The sequence below is a fragment of the Salvelinus namaycush genome, chromosome 4 (assembly GCF_016432855.1).
Source record: "Salvelinus namaycush isolate Seneca chromosome 4, SaNama_1.0, whole genome shotgun sequence".
Taxonomy (NCBI): Eukaryota; Metazoa; Chordata; class Actinopteri; order Salmoniformes; family Salmonidae; genus Salvelinus; species Salvelinus namaycush.
In genome coordinates this window covers 14,881,557-14,900,014 of record NC_052310.1, presented here as the reverse complement: position 1 = coordinate 14,900,014, position 18,458 = coordinate 14,881,557, and the positions used below count along the sequence as shown (strand labels likewise).

The following is an 18,458-nucleotide window of genomic DNA, read 5'->3' as shown; positions in this document are numbered from 1 at the left end:
GGCTGAGACAGGAGTGGTCAGGAGACACTGTGGCCCCATCCGATGAGACAGGCAGGATATAGACATGTATTGTGTACGTGTGCCATTCAGAGGGTGAATGGGCAAGACAAAAGATTTAAGTGCCTTTGACCGGGGTATGGTAGTAGATGCCAGGCACACCGATTTGTGTCAAGAACTGCAACGCTGCTGGGTTTTTCTCACTCAACAGTTTCCCGTGTGTATCAAGAATGGTCCACCACCCAAAGTTCATCCAGCCAACTTGACACAACTGTGGGAAGCATTGGAGTCAAAATGGGCCAGCATCCCTGTGGAACACTTTCGACACCTTGTAGAGTCCTTGTCCTGACGAATTGAGGCTGTTCTGAGGGCAAAATGGTATTGCTACTCAATATTGGGAAGGTGTTCCTAATGTTTGGTATAGTCAGTGTACATGACATGTGCATTACATTCAGCTTACCCGATCACCAGTTCACACCTGTCCTAAAAATAGCCTCCTTGTTAATTATTAATTTCTTTCAGGAATTATAAAGAAGCTAACTCGGCGAAATACCAGCAATGCACAAGCTCTGTCTTCAAGTCCAAATTCAAACGTCTAGCTATGTTTTTCTACTCTATGTCCGTCTGATTCGGACTCGGACCTACTTCCCTACTTTTCCATATAGTGACACTTCCCTTTGTTATGGTTTCTAAACTATACATTGTGCTCCAGTGGAACCCGATCCAATGAGAAAGTTCCACTGTGAGATGTGTAAGTCCCTGACAGAGATGACCCTGTCGCGGTTGTCTCAGTCCCTAGATGTAGCTTTGTTTCTCCGTTGTGTAGCGCTGTATTTGAACTACTGGGTTCTGAGAAAAGAGCGTTCTGTGGCAGGTTGTCTTGCTGTTTCAGTGACTACTGTAAGTCCAGAAAGTATTGGCACGTGGGATGGAGGGAGAGATCCTTGTGAAGGCAATCGATGGATGAGTGTGTGTCTCTGTCGCTGTCTCTTCCTCCACACTCTCTCTTCTCGCCCTCTCTTTTTTCCCTTTCTCTCTTCTCTATCACTCTTTCCTCCCAACTCTCTCTCTCTCTTTCTTCCCTTTCTCTCTATTTCCTCTCTCTTTCTTCTCTCTCTCTCTTTCCTCTCTCTCTTCTCTCTCGCCCTCTTTATTTTCTCTCCTCTCTCGCTCTCTTTCTTCCCTCTCTCTCTATTTCCTCTCTTTCCTCTCTCTCTTTCCTCTCTCTCTTTCCTCTCTCTCTTTCCTCTCTCTCTTTCCTCTCTCTTTCCTCTCTCTCTTTCCTCTCTCTTTCTTCTCTCTCTTCACTCTCGCTCTCTTTCTTCCCTCTCTTTCTTCTCTCTCGCTCTCTTTCTTCCCTCTCTTTCTTCTCTCTCGCTCTCTTTGTTTCCTCTCTCTCTCTCTCTCTCTCTCTCTCTCTCTCTCTCTCTCTCTCTCTCTCTCTCTCTCTCTCTCTCTCTCTCTCTCTCTCTCTCTCTCGCTCTCTTTCTTCCCTCTCTCTCTATTTCCTCTCTTTCCTCTCTCTCTTTCCTCTCTCTCTTTCCTCTCTCTCTTTCCTCTCTCTCTTTCCTCTCTCTTTCCTCTCTCTCTTTCCTCTCTCTTTCTTCTCTCTCTTCACTCTCGCTCTCTTTCTTCCCTCTCTTTCTTCTCTCTCGCTCTCTTTCTTCCCTCTCTTTCTTCTCTCTCGCTCTCTTTGTTTCCTCTCTCTCTCTCTCTCTCTCTCTCTCTCTCTCTCTCTCTCTCTCTCTCTCTCTCTCTCTCTCTCTCTCTCTCTCTCTCTCTCTCTCTCTCTCTCTCTCTCTCTCTCCAGGAATTCTTTCCTGTGTTCTCCCACTGTGGAGATGAATGGTGTTATTCTGGGCCCAGCCTAACCCGGTAATAAGAAGGAAAGCATCACTCGCTTAAGAGCACTAGGGAAAGACAGGAAGAGAGGGCGCTCGACAGACTAACGATATGAGACACTCTGCACTGTAATACTGTTCATGTCTGTGTGACACCAGTTATTGGACTTAACTGTTTGCTTAGTCTTTCTATCATTTTGTTGTTTCGTTTCATTCAAGTTCTCTTCTTTCGTCATTCCCTTGTTATGTGTGTCACAGATTGAGGTTGGCCCAGATTTGACAGGGCAGCGTAGTTACATGATCAGATCAAGCCCTCAGTTCAGCCCCAGGTCAGAACATAACCGAAAAGCTACATCAGATCAATACAGAGGCTATGGGCTTCATACTGCTGACTCATGAGAGAGAGAGAAAAGATGAGCCATAGGAGAGAGAGAAGGAGATATAAGAGACTGTAACAGATCTGTTGCTTGTTGTCAGCCAGGTAGCAGAAGTCTGAGGCCGCTGATTGCTCTGGCGAATCCCCTCTGCTCTCCTCCCCGAGCAGAGAAGTGGGCATCTGTTGTCCTTTCCGGAGAATGACGATCCGTTAAGTTTGTGTTATTGCAGTGTCAGTACAACGGAAGCGTGATGAATATTCAAACCTTGAAGAAGTGCTGCTCGGCGTGAACAAATGTGCCGTGCTGCACTTTCCTGTGTAATTTGAGATGGCAACATCATCATCACGTTTAAAGACACTAAGACAGACAGAGGCAGTGTGCTGCTAACTGGTGATTTTGTCTCCCTACACCATCAAGGTCAGCCTTTATGCTGAGTGGAGCATTTCAGACTTAAGGAAGTCATGCTCCCCTCCACTCCCTCTCCTTTATCCCTCCTTCACTCCCTCCCACTTTCCCCCCTCCCTCTCCTGCCCCCCCCCCCTTGTTTGTCAGCTTTCCTCCCGTTTTTTTCCTCCATCCCTCTTACTCTCCCTCCCTCCCTCCCTCCCTCCCTCCCTCCCTCCCTCCCTCCCTCCCTGTGCAGTGTTGCAGATGCAGTTGCCATAGCGACCAGCTGATCCATGTTTGTCTGATATTTAGTCCAATAATAACCCTGCTGGCTGAGAACTAACTCATCTCCTCTGGAGAGGGAGACAGAGGGGGGGGGGGGGGGGGGGGGGGAGACAGACAGAGAAGGAGAGAGGAAAAGGATGGAGAGAGGCAGAAAAACAGTGTCAGAGAGGTCAACAGAAGCTGTAGGAAGGACAAAGAGAGGGGGAGAGGGAGAAACAGGGGGCTAGAGGGAGGGAGAGTATTTTCATTTTTTTAAAGCTCATCTTTTTTTAGCCATGAATGGATCTGTCTCCATCCTTATACATTATCCAGATGATGGATTGGATGGTATTCCTGTCATGTAAAACTGTGCAGAGCACCAATGATAGACATCCGTTTAAACTCATTTGCTTTCCAAAAACATACTTTAAAATTGTGTTTTAGCTACCTCCTGCATAAATGGATGGGTGTGTGTGTGTGTGTGTCATCATAACACACTTACATGTGGCTACAGCCACCACACACACACTGTTTTTGCTGGACAGTAGAGAGTCCTGCTCTGTTTTATATTTTATATCAGCCTGGGGGGTCGGTTGGTTGGTGGAGTGATTGAAGGGGAGGGGTGTAGACTGAGTGTGTGTGTGTGTCTGAGAGAGATGGGATCTGACCTAGTTTCCCTCTGCGTGGGTCCCTGCACCACTGCAGTGCTGTCTGCCTGCCCGCCAACCAACCAACCAGTAAGAGACGCAGTGAGGTGCAGGTCAACAGGCCTCTACCATGCTCATAGAGTGGTGCTGCGGCCCCAGACATCCCCTCCCTTGACTGGGGTGAAAGGTCCCTGGCCTCCCCTCCATACCTCCAGCCTTTCCACCTACGCTCACACAGAGACACCCACGTACTCTACCATCTTGCTGCAAGCCTCCCGATCCTTGTACAGTATACCGAGATGTAGCCCCCGCTTGACCTTTACCCTCCACTCTTTCTCCTGATCATTCTCATCCCTCGCTTCTTCCCATTCGTCTTTACCCCCGGTCACCTCCAGCTTGGGCCTGATCAACTCTATCTCGGATCCAAATGCAACCTCGTCCCCTTCCCCCATGTCACTCGGACCCGTGAAGCATCAATAAGCTGGAATGAATGGCGTCTTCGTTGATCTATTGATTTTGGCTGGGGTGACAAAGTGAGTGCCAAGTCTCTTTTAAAAGGGAGCGGTCGCTCCATCTGTAATGAAGAAACTCATTGAAGACACTCCTCTTGCTTTTCTTTCCCTCCGCTTGGCTCATCCTCATCGATATATTGATTTCCCTGATGGTCCTTCAGTGGTCCAGCCACCCATGTGATTATACTGGGTGCTTGAGAAGACGAGAGAGAGACGAGGGATTCTGGTTCATTGATCAGTGTCATGCTAGGCCTATTGAACCGAACGGAGAGAAGAGAAACTGGAGAATTTGAAGAGCCAGGCGTGATTGTTTAAGATGGACGGAGACTCCTGTTGTGAAGCCATTGTGGCTCCATCAGTGTGAATACCCAGCTGTCCGTGTAGAGTGTTGCTTTGTCCACTTCCGGGACGTATCACCGTCATTGACCCTGCTGATCGTTTAAAGGGGGTTCCCGTATGGCCAGCGGTCTAAGGCCCTGCATCTCAGTGCTAGAGGCGTCACTACAGACCCTGGTTCGATTCCAGGCTGTATCACAACCGGCCGTGATTGGGAGTCCCATAGGGCGGCGCACAATTGGCCCAGCGTCATTAGGGTTTCGTAGGCCGTCATTGTAAATAACAATTTGTTCTTCACTGACTTACCTAGTTAAATAAAGATGAGGAATAAAGAGAGGACGTCAACACCGATGACAGCAGAAGAGGGGATGCGTGTGTCATCTGTGTTATCTGTCTAGGAGTACGGATGAATACTCTGTACCACCCTTGATGATAATAATGGTGACTCTACCCTTATGGGAGTAGAGCTGGTCTCACTTTGCCATGCGTTAAACCTGTCTCCACTGTCACGGCTGAACATGTTCTGTTCACACTGACGTTATCAGTCCCATCAGTACGCATGATGAGACGATTCATGTCGTGGTGGATCCAATGCAACTGTTGATGAAGTCGTATTGGTAGTCCCTCCTGTTCAATTATTGGGCTCTTATAATGCATTCATATTTCATATCATGTACTCTGAAGCAGATGAAATAAAACCGTATTGTCAGCGAAGGTTGTAACGAACGGCGGCACAATACACGTGTCCTTCAGGACCAGCTGAACCTCCACTGTCACGACACATTTTTAAATGTATTTTTATTTAACTAGGCAAGTCAGTTAAGAACAATGACGGCCTAGTGGGCTAACTGCCTTGTTCAGGGGCAGAACGACAGATGTTTACCTTGTCAGCTCGGGGATTCGATCTAGCAAACTTTCGGTTACTGGCCCAACGCTCTAACCACTAGGCTACCTGCCACCTCACATGATTAAGAGTGTGGAGTTACATTATAGGATCTGTATAGTTAAGGCCTTTTGACCCCTCCCTCCACTGCTACTGTACATTAGGCAATTAGCTGACCTAGGCTACAGTGGCTTTGATCAACACGCTCCTTGGCAGCCTCACTGCACGGCTCCACTGCTAGGCTGCTTTCTCTCTCTCTGTGTGTGTGTTCTATTGTGTGTGTGTGTGTGCTATTGTGTGTGTGTGTGTGTGTGTGCTATTGTGTGTTATTGTGTGCTTGTCTCTCTCCTCTCGCGTGTCTCCATCTCCTCCCTCTTTCTTTCTCTTTCCTTCAGATTGATTGCGCTCTTCCTCTTCTCCTCCTCTCTACGTTCAGGGGTCTTTGATCAATAGACTTTTTGCTGCTAAGACATCTTTAAATGGCCTACTTAGTCACCTCCCCCATTTTAGAGTATATAGCTCTTCTTTTCATGGAAAAAATGGTGGAGAAAGAGACATAGAGGAGGAGAGGAAGATATCCGCACTCTCACAGCTTACTAAATATTGTAATGGTTGTTGGGCTGTTTTGAAGGGTTGGAGTTCCTGCATTTGAGCAGTTTTTTGTTGTTGCTTCCTGTTGTTGATTTTTTCTGTGTTTTAATTTCACATTGGATGTTTTGGGGCAGAAAAGGCTGGAAGAGACATGTCTGAGAAGAAACTGAGAGGAGGTGTAATTCGGCGAGACAGCGGAAGCATTGGCTAATGGCTAACTTGTTGTAAATTCGGTTGAGTCACCGAGACTCTATATTCAAACCTTCAACTGTAAAGTGAACAATGGAGTTGAAAGCACTCCGACATCATCTCACTAACCATCTCTCTCTGACCTGTAGCGATGCCGATGCCAGCGGGACTGCCTTGAACTATGAATCACTCTCTCTGTTGTGACTAAAGGACAATTCTAAACCCGCTGTGCCGCCTGGCTAGAACCATTAGCGACCTGAAAGAGGTGTGTTTACTTTCCCTTTCTTCTCCAGTGGGATGTCTAGGTTGGAGCTGGCTGGGAACACGGGAGACGTGTGAGAGAGGATGCAGATCCATTTTTAAGGGATAGGGTGGATGGTTGAGGTGGAAATGGCAGCTGTAGAGACCCTTTTATCCACCATTTCTATTCCTTCTCTCCCCCCTCCTTCTTTATTCCTCCTCCTCGGGCTGGATTATGTTTGCTCGTGTTGTGGAGCACTGGATTGGGGGTTGGCCACTTGGCTTGGGTGTTGAATTTGTGAGAGGAGTTGGCTATCTATCAGATACATGTGGGCCATTGGTTCGTCTCGACACTCTCCTACTCCCAGCCGCTCCCCCTCAGACAATAGTAATAGGCAGAAACACATGAGCATACTGTCCCCAAATCAAACTTTATTTGCCACATGCGCCGAATACAACAAGTGTAGACTTTACCGTGAAATGCTTACTTACAAGCCTTTAACCGTCAGTGCAGTTCAAGAAGATGAAAATATATACCAAGTAAGCTAAAATAAAAATTATTCATAAAAATGAACACAATAAGAATAACAATAACGAGGCTATATACAGAGGGCACCGGTACAGAGTCAGTGTGTGGGGGTACAGGCTATTTGAGGTAATCTGTACATGTAGGTGGGGGCGAAGTGACTATGCATAGGTAACAAACAAACAGCGAGTAGCAGCAGTGTACAAGAGGGGGGGTCAATGTAAATTGTCTGGTGGCGATTTTTATGAATTGTTCAGCAGTCTAATGGCTTGGGGGTAGAAGCTGTTGCGGAGCCTTTTGGTCCTAGACTTGGCACTCCGGTACCGCTTGCTGTGCGGTAGCAGAGAAAACAGTCTATAACTTGGTGACTGGAGTCTCTGACAATTTTATGGGCTTTCTTCTGACACCGCCTATTATATAGGTCCTGGATAGCAGGAAGCTTGGCCCCAGTGATGTACTGGGCCGTACGCGCTACCCTATGTAGCGTCTTACGGTCAGATGCCGAGCAGTTGCCATACCAGGCGGTGATACAACCGGTCAGGATGCTCTCGATGGTGCAGCTGTAGAACCTTTTGAGGATCTGGAGGCCCATGCCAAATCTTTTCAGTCTCCTGATGGGGAAAAGGTTTTGTCGTGCCCTCTTCATGACTGTCATGGTGTGTTTGGACCATGATAGTTCGTTGGTGATGTTGACACCAAGGAACTTAAAACTCTCGACCCTCTCCACTACAGCCCTGTTGATGTTAATGAGGGCCTGTTCGGCCCGCCTTTTCCTGTAGTCCACGATCACTTCCTTTGTCTCGCTCACATTGAGGGAGAGGTTGTTGTCCTGGCACCACACTGCCAGTTCTCTGACCTCCCTATAGGCCGTCTCATCGTTGTCGGTGATCAGGCCTACCACTGTTGTGTCGTCAGCAAACTTAATGATGGTGTTGGAGTAGTGTTTTGCTACGCAGTCGTGGGTGAACAGGGAATACAGGAGGGGACGAAGTACACACCCCTGAGGGGCCCCAGTGTTGAGAATCAGCGTGGCAGACGTATTGTTGCCTACTCTTACCACCTGGGGGCGGCCTGTCAGGAAATCCAGGATCCAGTTGCAGAGGGAGGTGTTAAGTCCCAGAGTCCTTAGCTTAGTGATGAGCTTCGTGGGCACTATGGTGTTGATCACTGAGCTGTAGTCGATGAACAGCATTCTCACATAGGTGTTCCTTTTGTCCAGGTCAGAAAGGGCGGTGTGGAGTGCGATTGAGATTGCGTCATCTGTGGATCTGTTGGGGCGGTATGCGAATTGGGGTGGGTCTAGGGTATCCGGGAGGATGCTGTTGATGTGACCCATGACCAGCCTTTCAAAGCACTTCATGGCTACCGACGTGAGTGCCACGGGCCGGTAATCATTTAGGCAGGTTACCTTCGCTTCCTTGGGCACAGCGACTATGGTAGTCTGCTTGAAACATGTAGGTATTACAGACTTGGTCAGGGAGAGGTTGAAAATGTCAGTGAAGACACGTGCACGCACGCATACACACACACACACAATCTCAGTATTGATCAGAGGAGGCTGGCGGATTTTATTTTAGAACTGCTGTTAAGGAAAGCAAGGAAATTCGATCTGACAGGCGAACAGTGGGGGTTTCTCTCCCTCTCCGATCCACATCAACAGCACCCTATGGAGCCCCTCCCTCGGGGCAGGCGTGCTGCTCTTGGCATAGAACCTGCACTCTTGTTGAGCATCTGGTCTGTCTTTGTCTCTGCCACAGACAGTCTATTCACATGCACTGTCCAGATTTGCGTCATACTACAACAAGTCCTCTGTCGTTAGTTAGCTTGATAGGTATTTCCCACCATGGGACTTTAAAGTCTCTCAGAGAAGATTTTAAAAGGTCTAAATATAACCTACACATATCAATTATTTTACACTGAACAAAAATATAAACGCAACATGTGAAGTGTTGGTCCCATGTTTCATGAGCTGAAATGAAAGATCCCAGAAATGTTCCATACGCACAAAAAGCTTATTTCTCTAAAACGTTCAAATTGTGTGTACAAATCTGTTTACATCCCAGTTAGTGAGCATTTCTCCTTTGCCAAGATAATCCATCCACCTGACAGGTGTGGCATATCAAGAAGCTGATTAAACAGCATGGTCATTACACAGGTGCACCTTGTGCTGGGGACAATAAAAGGCCACTATAAAATGTGCAGTTTTGTCACACAACACAATGCCACAGATGTCTCAAGTTGAGGGAGCATGCAATTGGCATGCTGACCGCAGGAATGTCCACCAGAGCTGTTCCCAGAGAATTTAATGTTCTTTTCTCTACCATAAAGCCACCTCCTACGTCATTTTAGAGAATTTGGCAGTACGTCCAACCAGCCTCACAAGCGCAAACCACGTGTAACCACGTCAGCCCAGGACCTCCACATCCGGCTTCTTCACCTGCGGGATCGTCTGAGACCAGCCACCCAGACAGCTGATAAAACTGATGACTATTTCTTTCTGTTATAAAGCCCTTTTGTGGGGAAATACTCATTTTGATTGGCTGGGCCTTGCTCCCCAGTGGGTGGGCCAGTCTCCCAAGTGGGTGGGTATATGCCCTCCCAGGCCCACCCATGGCTGCACGCCTGCCCAGTCATGTGAAATCCATAGATTAGGGCCTCATGAATTTATTTCAATTGACTGATTTCCTTATATGAACTGTAACATTATAAAATTATAAATATTGTAAAATTATAAATATTGTTGCATGTTGTGTTTAGATTTTTGCTCAGTATATAACCTAATCCTGAGCCCAGTCTTCTGCAAGCCACAGTGGCTTTGCTGAGTGACTTTACCTGTATCTCTTAAGTATGCGAAGTTCTCATATATTTTGCAGGAGACAGGCTTGGCTCTGAGACAAAAACACTCCTAAAAGGATGAGTCAGCGGTGTTGCCAGGATGCAGATAGGTTGCCCTGTCGGTCCCCAACCTCTAAGAAGATTCCCTACTTCTCTTCCTGTTCTTCCACTTTATCCTCAGAGAGGCTGGGGTAGATGGGGCAGAGGATTCATGTCAGAGAAGAGACAGTTACTGGGGAAGAGAGTAAGAAATAATGTTTTTTCTAGTAGGAGAGGAGAGGCAGTGGTGTCTGAGTGTCCGCCTGGGGGGAGAACTCGACTAAGACTGGTCTCTTAGTATTAAATTGATGTGACGTCAACAGTCAACTTATTTGCTTTCGTAGCATTTTCGTCTACCAGAATCACAGGGATTTAACAATGGATATTACATTTCTTAAGCGTTTTTTAGTATTAACCACATATAAAGATGTCCCAATACACATATTCTATGCAACGTATGTGTGTGTCAGTGGCGGTCGGTGCTGTTTAAGATGAGGGAGGATGTTTATTTTTTTATGAGCATGGCCTTATTTCTATTACAGCATATTGGATGACTCTCATTCATATTCCATTCACCCAGCTCAATGTAAAATCGATAGGTTTAGGCTATTACATGATACTCACATTTTCCCTATACCCATCATGAGGTTTCTACAACCAAGCCTATGAATGAAGGTTTATAACGGTGCACATGTCAAGAGACAAATTGGAGAATCAAGACAGTGGCACATTCAATACTGCCTTGCACACTCTTGCCTGCATCTAGCTAATTTAGGGTGTAATCGTTAGTCCAACAGTTGAAAACGAACGTTTCTATTAGGCAAATCAAAGCAGTTTAGCAGTTACACCAGCGGGCCCCGGTTGCAATAAATTAATAAAACCGAAAGCTTACCTTGACTTGGAAGAGTTCCAGTGTTAGCTAGCTGGCTAAGGCTATCCAACATAAATAGCATTCCTCTCAGTTTGAGCCAGGTATTTGAGTAGGCTAAATTAGCTAGCTGCATTAACTAGCAAAGTAAATTAAAGTGAAAAAAAAATGAAATATAGCTATCTCTCTCTTTACGCTGCTTCTCTTTTGTTTTTGAAGAAATTAATTTGAAACTGTTCAACTATTGTCTTTCTGTCTCTTTGAGTCAACTACCACATTTTAGGCACTGCAGTGCTAGCTAGCTGTAGCTTTTGATTTAAGTACTAGATTAATTCTCTGATCCTTTGTTTGGGTGGACAACATGTCAGTTCATGCTGCAAGAGCTCTGATAGATTGGAGGACGTCCTCTGGAAGTTGTCTTAATTACTGTGCCTACTAGGTTTTGTATTGAAGTCAATGTAGCCAGAGGAGGACGGAAGGTAGCTGTCCTCCGGCTACAGCATGGTGCTACCCCAGAGAGTGTTGAGGCTACTGTAAATCCATGATAATCGAGAATTTCAATAAGCATTTCTCTACAGCTGGCCATGCTTTCCACCTGGCTACCCCAGCCCCGGCCAACAACTCTGCACCCCCCGCAGCAACGGGGGGCTTCAAAGGGGGAGACACTCTAGACCCAAACTGTTACAGACCCATATCCATCCTGGTCTGCCTTTCTAAAGTCTTCGAAAGCCAAGTGAACAAACAGATCACAGACCTTTTCGAATCCCACCGTACCTTCTCCGCTATGCAATCTGGTTTCTGAGCTGGCCATGGGTGCACCTCAGCCACGCTCAAGGTCCTAAATGATATCATAACCGCTATCGATAAAAGACAGTACTGTGCAGCCGTCTTCATCGACCTGGCCAAGGCTTTCGACTCTGTCAATCACCGTATTCTTATCGGAAGACTCAATAGCCTTGGTTTCTCTAATGACTGCCTCGTCTGGTTCACCAACTACTTCTCAGATAGAGTTCAGTGTGTCAAATCGGAGGGCCTGTTGTCCGGACCTCTGGCAGTCTCTATGGGGGTGCCACAGGGTTCAATTCTCGAGCTGACTCTTTTCTCTGTATACATCAATGATGTCGCTCTTGCTGCTGGTGATTCTTTGATCCACCTCTACACAGACGACACCATTCTGTAAACATCTGGCCCTTTGGACACTCTGTTAACAAACCTCCAAACGAGCTTCAACTGGAATTGTGATACAGTGAATTATAAGTGAAATAATCTGTCTGTAAACAATTGTTGGAAGAATTACTTGTGTCATGCACAAAGTAGATGTCCTAACCAACTTGCCAAAACTATAGTTTGTTAACAAGAAATTTGTGGAATGGTTGAAAAACGAGTTTTAATGACTCCAACCTAAGTGTGTGTAAACTTCCGACTTCAACTGTATGCTAAGTTGACTGTGCCTTTTAAACATCTTGAAAAATTCCAGAAAATGATGTTATGGCTTTAGAAGCTTCTGATAGGCTAATTGACATAATTTGAGTCAATTGGAGGTGTACCTGTGGATGTATTTCAAGGCCTACCATGAAACTCAGTGCCTCTTTGCTTGACATAATGGTAAAATCAAAAGAAATCAGCCAAGACCTCAGAAAGAAAATTGTAGACCTCCACAATTCTGGTTCATCCTTGGGAGCAATTTCCAAAGGCCTGAAGGTACCACGTTCATCTGTACAAACAATAACACCATGGGACCACGCAAATCAATCCCAGGACAACAGCAAAGGACCTTGTGAAGATGCTGGAGGAAACAGGTACAAAAGTATCCATATCCACAGTAAAAACGAGTCCTATATCGACATAACCTGAAAGGCCGCTCAGCAAGGAAGAAGCCACTGCTCCAAAACCGCCATAAAAAATACAGATTACGGTTTGCAACTGTACATGGGGACAAAGATCGTACTTTTTGGAGAAATGTCCTCTGATCTGATAAAACAAAAATAGAACTGTTTGGCCATAATGATCATCGTTATGTTTGGAGGAAAAAGGGGGAGACTTGCAAGCCGAAGAACACCATCCCAACCGTGAACCACCGGGGTGGCAGCATCATGTTGTGGGGGTGATTTGCTGCAGGAGGGACTGGTGCACTTCACAAAATAGATGGCATCATGAGAAAGGAAAATGATGTGGATATATTGAAGCAACATTTCAAGACATCAGTCAGGAAGTTAAAGCTTGGTCGCAAATGGGTCTTCCAAATGAACAATAACCCCAAGCATACTTCCAAAGTTGTGGCAAAATGGCTTAAGGACAACAAAGTCAAGGTATTGGAGTGGCCACCACAAAGCCCTGACCTCAATCCTATAGAAAATGTGTGGGCAGAACTGAAAAAGCGTGTGCGAGCAAGAAGGCCTACAAACCTGACTCAGTTACACCAGCTCTGTCAGGAGGAATGGGCCAAAATTCCCCCAACTTATTGTGGGAAGCTTGTGGAAGGCTACCAAATACTAATTGAGTGTATGTAAACTTCTGACCCACTGGGAATGTGATGAAAGAAATAAAAGTTGAAATAAATCATTCTCTCTCCTATTATTCTGACATTTCACATTCTTAAAATAAAGTGGTGATCCTAACTAAGTTTTTACTAGGATTAAATGTCAGGAATTGTGAAAAACTGAGTTTAAATGTATTTGGCTAAGGTGTATGTAAACTTCCGACTTCAACTGTATCACTCTAGTGTAAATTGCAAAATTGTAATTACTTTGCCACTATTGGCCTATTTATTGCCTTACCTCCTTACTTAATTTGCGCACACTGTATACAGATTTTGTGTTATTGTTATTTTGTGTTATTGACTGTACATTTGTTTTTCCCATGTGTAACTCTGTGTTTTGTTTTTGTCGCACTGCTTTGCTTTATCTTGGACAGGTCACAGTTGTAAATGAGAACTTGTTCTCAACTGGCCTACCTGGTTAAATAAAGGTGAAATTTTAAAAAAGTATAATAATTTTTTATAAAAGACTTTCATTGCAGTGTGTTTAATCAGTGTGTTTTAATCACTTATTTGTTATTTGGTTATGTGAATATATTTAGTATAGTTTTCTCAAAAAATTATAACTTATTTTTATTATTTTTTAAATGTATTTTTACTGAGTAGGATGGTCCTCCCCTTCCTCCTCTGAGGAGCCTCCACTGGTGTGTGTATGCTGTGTGTGTTTGTAAACTTAACCCTGCTTGCCCTTCAAGTGAGCAGATAGCAGCTGATAGCAGACCTGTGGCTATGCTTACCTGAGACACAGACGGACGGACGGAGAGAAAGAGAGGTGGTGAAAGCACCAGAGACAGACCCGGGCATTCATCAGAGCTGTTGTCCTATTGGCTGGGCCTGGCATGGGCAGCCATGACAGATGGAGAGGTTTGCAGGGTTGCCCTGGTAACCCTGCGCCGCTGCAGCCCTCATTGCTAGGCTACAGTGCTGTATGTATAATGCAGAAGTCTGACGTGGGTAGTTTGAGGTGATTTGTTTTTGTTTGTTAGGCGTTGTTGCGTAACTAATGGGTGTCGAGGTCTCGCTGATTAATTTCTGTAGACTTAGCACCACTGGTTGAGTGGATGTTTTGGCTCCGGCCGTTTCCACGAGTCACCAAGGGTATTATCATGAATTATGTTTGTTGACAAACGATGCGAGCGACCGTCGTTATGGTGGAATGGTGTCAGGATGAGAGTTGGATTACGTAGACGAGCATTTCTCTCGCTCTCTTCCCAGGTGCTGTAGTTCACTGTAGCACTAGTTACAGCTCTTAAACACACTCTTTAAAACACTCCGTCTGTTTGCCCACACACCCTGACTCCCTCACAAATGCTTCTTTTCCCCTCAACAAATCTTTGATTTGCCTCATTGATCCTCTCAAAGAGGGAATAGTGCAAGATGGCCATTCAGCCAGAAACCCCTTCACTAGATGTGGCAAGCGCTAAAAGCCAATCGGCTGGTGAGCCGTACCTACCGTACAGGCACAGGGATCATTCCTGGGGTATAGGCTAGCCTAGCGTGGGCTCGCTATTGTCAATCTGCATTACCAGACTACCATGGTCTATAGCAGGCCTCTCCATCCCTGTTCCTGGAGAGCTACCCTCCTGCAGGTTTTCGCTCCAACCCCAGTTGTAACTAACCTGATTCAGCTGGTCAACCCGCTAATTATTAGAATCAGGTGCACTAGATTAGGGTTGGAGTGAAAACCGAGAGGATGGTAGCTCTCCGGGAACAGGGATGGAGAGCCTTGCTCTATAGTCTATATCTATGCCCGTTGGCATCCAGTTCGCTGTCATGTCCATATTATGACGAAGAATATCCACAATGGGGAAGGATGCCCATTCAATTGCAGTGAACCATATCAGTGTTTTTGGTGTAAAAGGGCCTTTAGCCTTTTGAACGAGCACACACATCATACACCATACACCATACATCATACACCATACTCTCTCTCTCTGCTGATATTGATGTAACAGCTGTAAGCTATGCATGTACAACACATGCTTAACAAATCTTTCTTTCTCTCTCTCTTTCTCTCTCTCTCTTCTCTCTTTCTCTCTCTCTTTCTCTCTCTCTCTCTCTCTCTCTCTCTCTGCAGTGAGAAGAGGAAGCTGCAAGTGAATATCGCCAGTCCCATCCAGTGCAGTATGAACGGCAGGAAGTGCACCATCATTGTGGAGCCCAAAATCAACCAATCACAGCCAGACTTCACTAAGAGCCGCTCCGGTTACATCCTGGCAGTTCCTGGAAACTAAAAGGGCCTCTCGGGGGCCACTCGGTCTGTGACGATGACAAGTGTCAAATGAAGACTACAAGAACCATATATCTATTAGGTATAGAGCTGATTTGTGAACTAGATAGTATGGCATGATGCATGGGAGGATTTGAGCTCTCAGAATGACAGACATGCCAAATGTTTACCTTTTTTGAATGGGTATTTATTTTTCGTAACATTTATTTTTTCAATTGGACATGTAAGATGTTTACTACATGCAAATGTATTTTTTTTTGTTAGACTCGCACACATGCACAACAATAATTCACCAAAGAGTAGATTTTCCCCCCCCCCTCACTTTTCAATATCAAGTTCATATGTTTTGTTGGGGCATTAATCCTTTTATATTACGCTAGCTTTGGTTTATCATGATTAGAATCAGATTTCGTTATTTATTTTGATCTCAAGTGGAGATTTGATGGAACGTTTTTTTTAACACTACCCTTTTGTTTTGGACTAGAGACTCACAGACAGTCCTACATGTACACATTGGAAACAAGAACGGGAGAGAATGTTGTTGTGTATTTCAGGGACAGAACCCGTGTCAGAGGCACAGATGAGAAGTGTTTAGTGGGTTAGTCACAGGGTGTGGAGTGGGATGTGTTGAGCATATCTTGAACCCGAACGTCACGACGTGCTCTGAGGGGAGCATTAAAATCTCAATTTAAAACCTGTTATCTGTTCTCTCTGTGTACTGTATGTACATTAATAGTACTCTACATGCTTATAGTATTACGCAAAATGTGCTTATGAGTGGACTTGCCCCGCCAGATTGTGTACATTTCATGGCAATAGTTCTAGATAATGATTTATTGATGCATCGTAAATTACTTAATCCATTATGTCAACATTTCAGCATGTCTATGCTATATGACCACAGCCAGATGCTGTACGTTTACCATAGATGAGAGAAAGGAAGTCGACACTGTACCCGCGCAGTAAATCAGTAGTATTGTGTTCCTGTGTGACTGACTAGGCCTGCCCACTGGGCACGCACTGGTTAAATCAACGTTGTTTCCACGTTGAACCCACTCGGAATAGACGTTGAATTGCCGTCTGTGCCCAGTGGGTATTGACTTAGACTGAGGTGACAGTGGAGGGATATCATGAACACCGCCATTTACCCAGATCCTTGGCCTACTTCCAGTAGTTCTAGTTTCAGTGTCAACGTACTGCTGCAGGTATCACTCTGTCACTTGGCATTCTTTTCAGAGTGGAAAAAAGTTTTCTCTAATCACTTTCAGAATTGCTGCCGAGCGCTAATTGCTTTGAATATCGTCCGGAAAAATCGGTATTGTAATTAGTTAGTTAGCGTCCCTCTCAACTGATCAAATATTCCTTACCTTGCAGCTATGGCCTATGATGACCTTGTTCTGTTGGTTAATAAGCCACTTCAGGCCAGGAAATGTCCCTGTACTGGGGGAAAGTTGTAGGCTATGTATTGTGTTGTGGGTATTATCAGTGACGTCACAGTAGTATCTCTAACGGCAGGTGTTTAATATGTGGCTAGTCCTCAGAGCTGCCTGTATGACTTGGTTATTATGAGTAGGCCAACTATAGCTATCCCCCCCATATCCTCCAGTTATACAATATGTTTCCCGACAGGGCTTCTCTATTCCGCTACTCATCATTACAATGCTCTGTCTGTGACTGTGTGTCACATCCCACCGAAATAGGTTTCTCTCTCCTGTCTCCCGACATCCCTGTCTTGTAGGGAAGGATACTTTTGTCTGAGAACAAAAGCCCAGCCTGGCTGCCTCCTCTCCTCCCCTCTTATTCTCCCTCACTCCATCACATCTTGGCACTATGCCCGGGTGGGTAGACTGTGCCACTGCAGAGCCGAGGGGGAGTTTACTCTGAACTCCCCCCCCCCCCCCCCCCCCGGGACCAACACGTGGTTCTTCAGTTGAGTAAGGATTCTAATGGTTCACTGTCACTCTTTGGGGTGCAGCATGGAGACTGCTCATATCCTGGGTCCTCTACCGTACATCCAGTGCAAATGGGGGAAAAGTAATCAAAGTGAAAATAGGTTACTTTTTCCATCAAGTTTTCCAGATTTTTTTGTTATTGAGTCCATTGCCATTTAGTCTCTTACACTCAATGTTCTTTCAGCTTTACCTTACGGTTTGTGATCTGTGACTCCAGAAGGTGTTGTGTCTGCTGCATCCTTATCCCTCATTGTTTTGTGTTGGGTTTGACTTGTCTGATCCAAAGCTAGGGAAGGATAGCTACAATCCCTTCAATTGTTTTTTTTTCTCCCTAGCCCGATATCACTAAAGTTCCTTCAGAAAGGGATCCCGGTCTATGTTATTTCATCGAGTTTCTTCTGTTGGTAACCCTTTTGATTACGATGTGTCCCATATTCCCAACTTTTCATGGTTAAAATGGTTTAAATTGTACTGCAAAGATATCCGGATATATTCAATACACCAAATATCTAGATGAATATAGAGAGAGTTTGATCAGAAAATGTACGTGCCTAATTTTGTATTTTGCATATTTATGTAATATATCAATATTGATAATGAAAGAAAAAGTGTTTGGACCAAATCTGAAGGGAACTTCACTGTTTTGTTATATGCAAGAGCCACAATGATAGTTATTTGATGAATCATTTGATTAATAAATGTATTTGCTCAAGTTTGCTCAATGACTTCATCCTTTGTTGGCATACAGCATTTGATATTACTCACCTAGTCTCGTGTGTGTGTGTGTGTGTGTGTGTGTGTGTGTGTGTGTGTGTGTGTGTGTGTGTGTGTGTGTGTGTGTGTGTGTGTGTGTGTGTGTGTGTGTGTGTGTGTGTGTGTGTGTGTGTGTGCAAAATTGTGAATGGGGAGATGTGATGATGACACCCTTTTTATCTCTCTTCAAGCAGGAAAAGACATGGTTCATCAAGGTCTGCTGGTATATAGGCTAGTCTGTGATGTTTTTTTCCTTCTCCCAGCTGTTATGTTGTCTGTGTGATTTTTGGGGGCACCAAACCACGCTAAACCGCCTGCTAACCTAGCAGCTGTTTCCCTAGATGATGTCGCGACAGCCAAAGCCTCTGCAGTCAGGTCAGGTCAACAGCATCACCACTTCCCACTCCCTGTCCTCAACAGACACATCATCAGCCTTCTGATGGACGATCACTAAA

At 45.3% G+C, this 18,458-nt stretch overlaps 1 protein-coding gene across 2 annotated transcripts in view; it reads left to right on the top strand.

Moving 5' to 3' along the window:
* Window positions 1-17,967, top strand: part of LOC120046194 (unconventional myosin-Id-like) — a 111,298-nt gene extending 93,331 nt beyond the window's left edge. For both annotated transcript variants that reach the window (XM_038991222.1, XM_038991223.1), the window contains exon 22: window positions 15,146-17,967. In XM_038991222.1, the coding sequence (XP_038847150.1) occupies window positions 15,146-15,302 (157 nt within the window). In that variant the 3' untranslated portion in view covers window positions 15,303-17,967. The remainder of the gene's footprint in view (window positions 1-15,145) is intronic.
* Window positions 17,968-18,458: the final 491 nt, after the last annotated feature.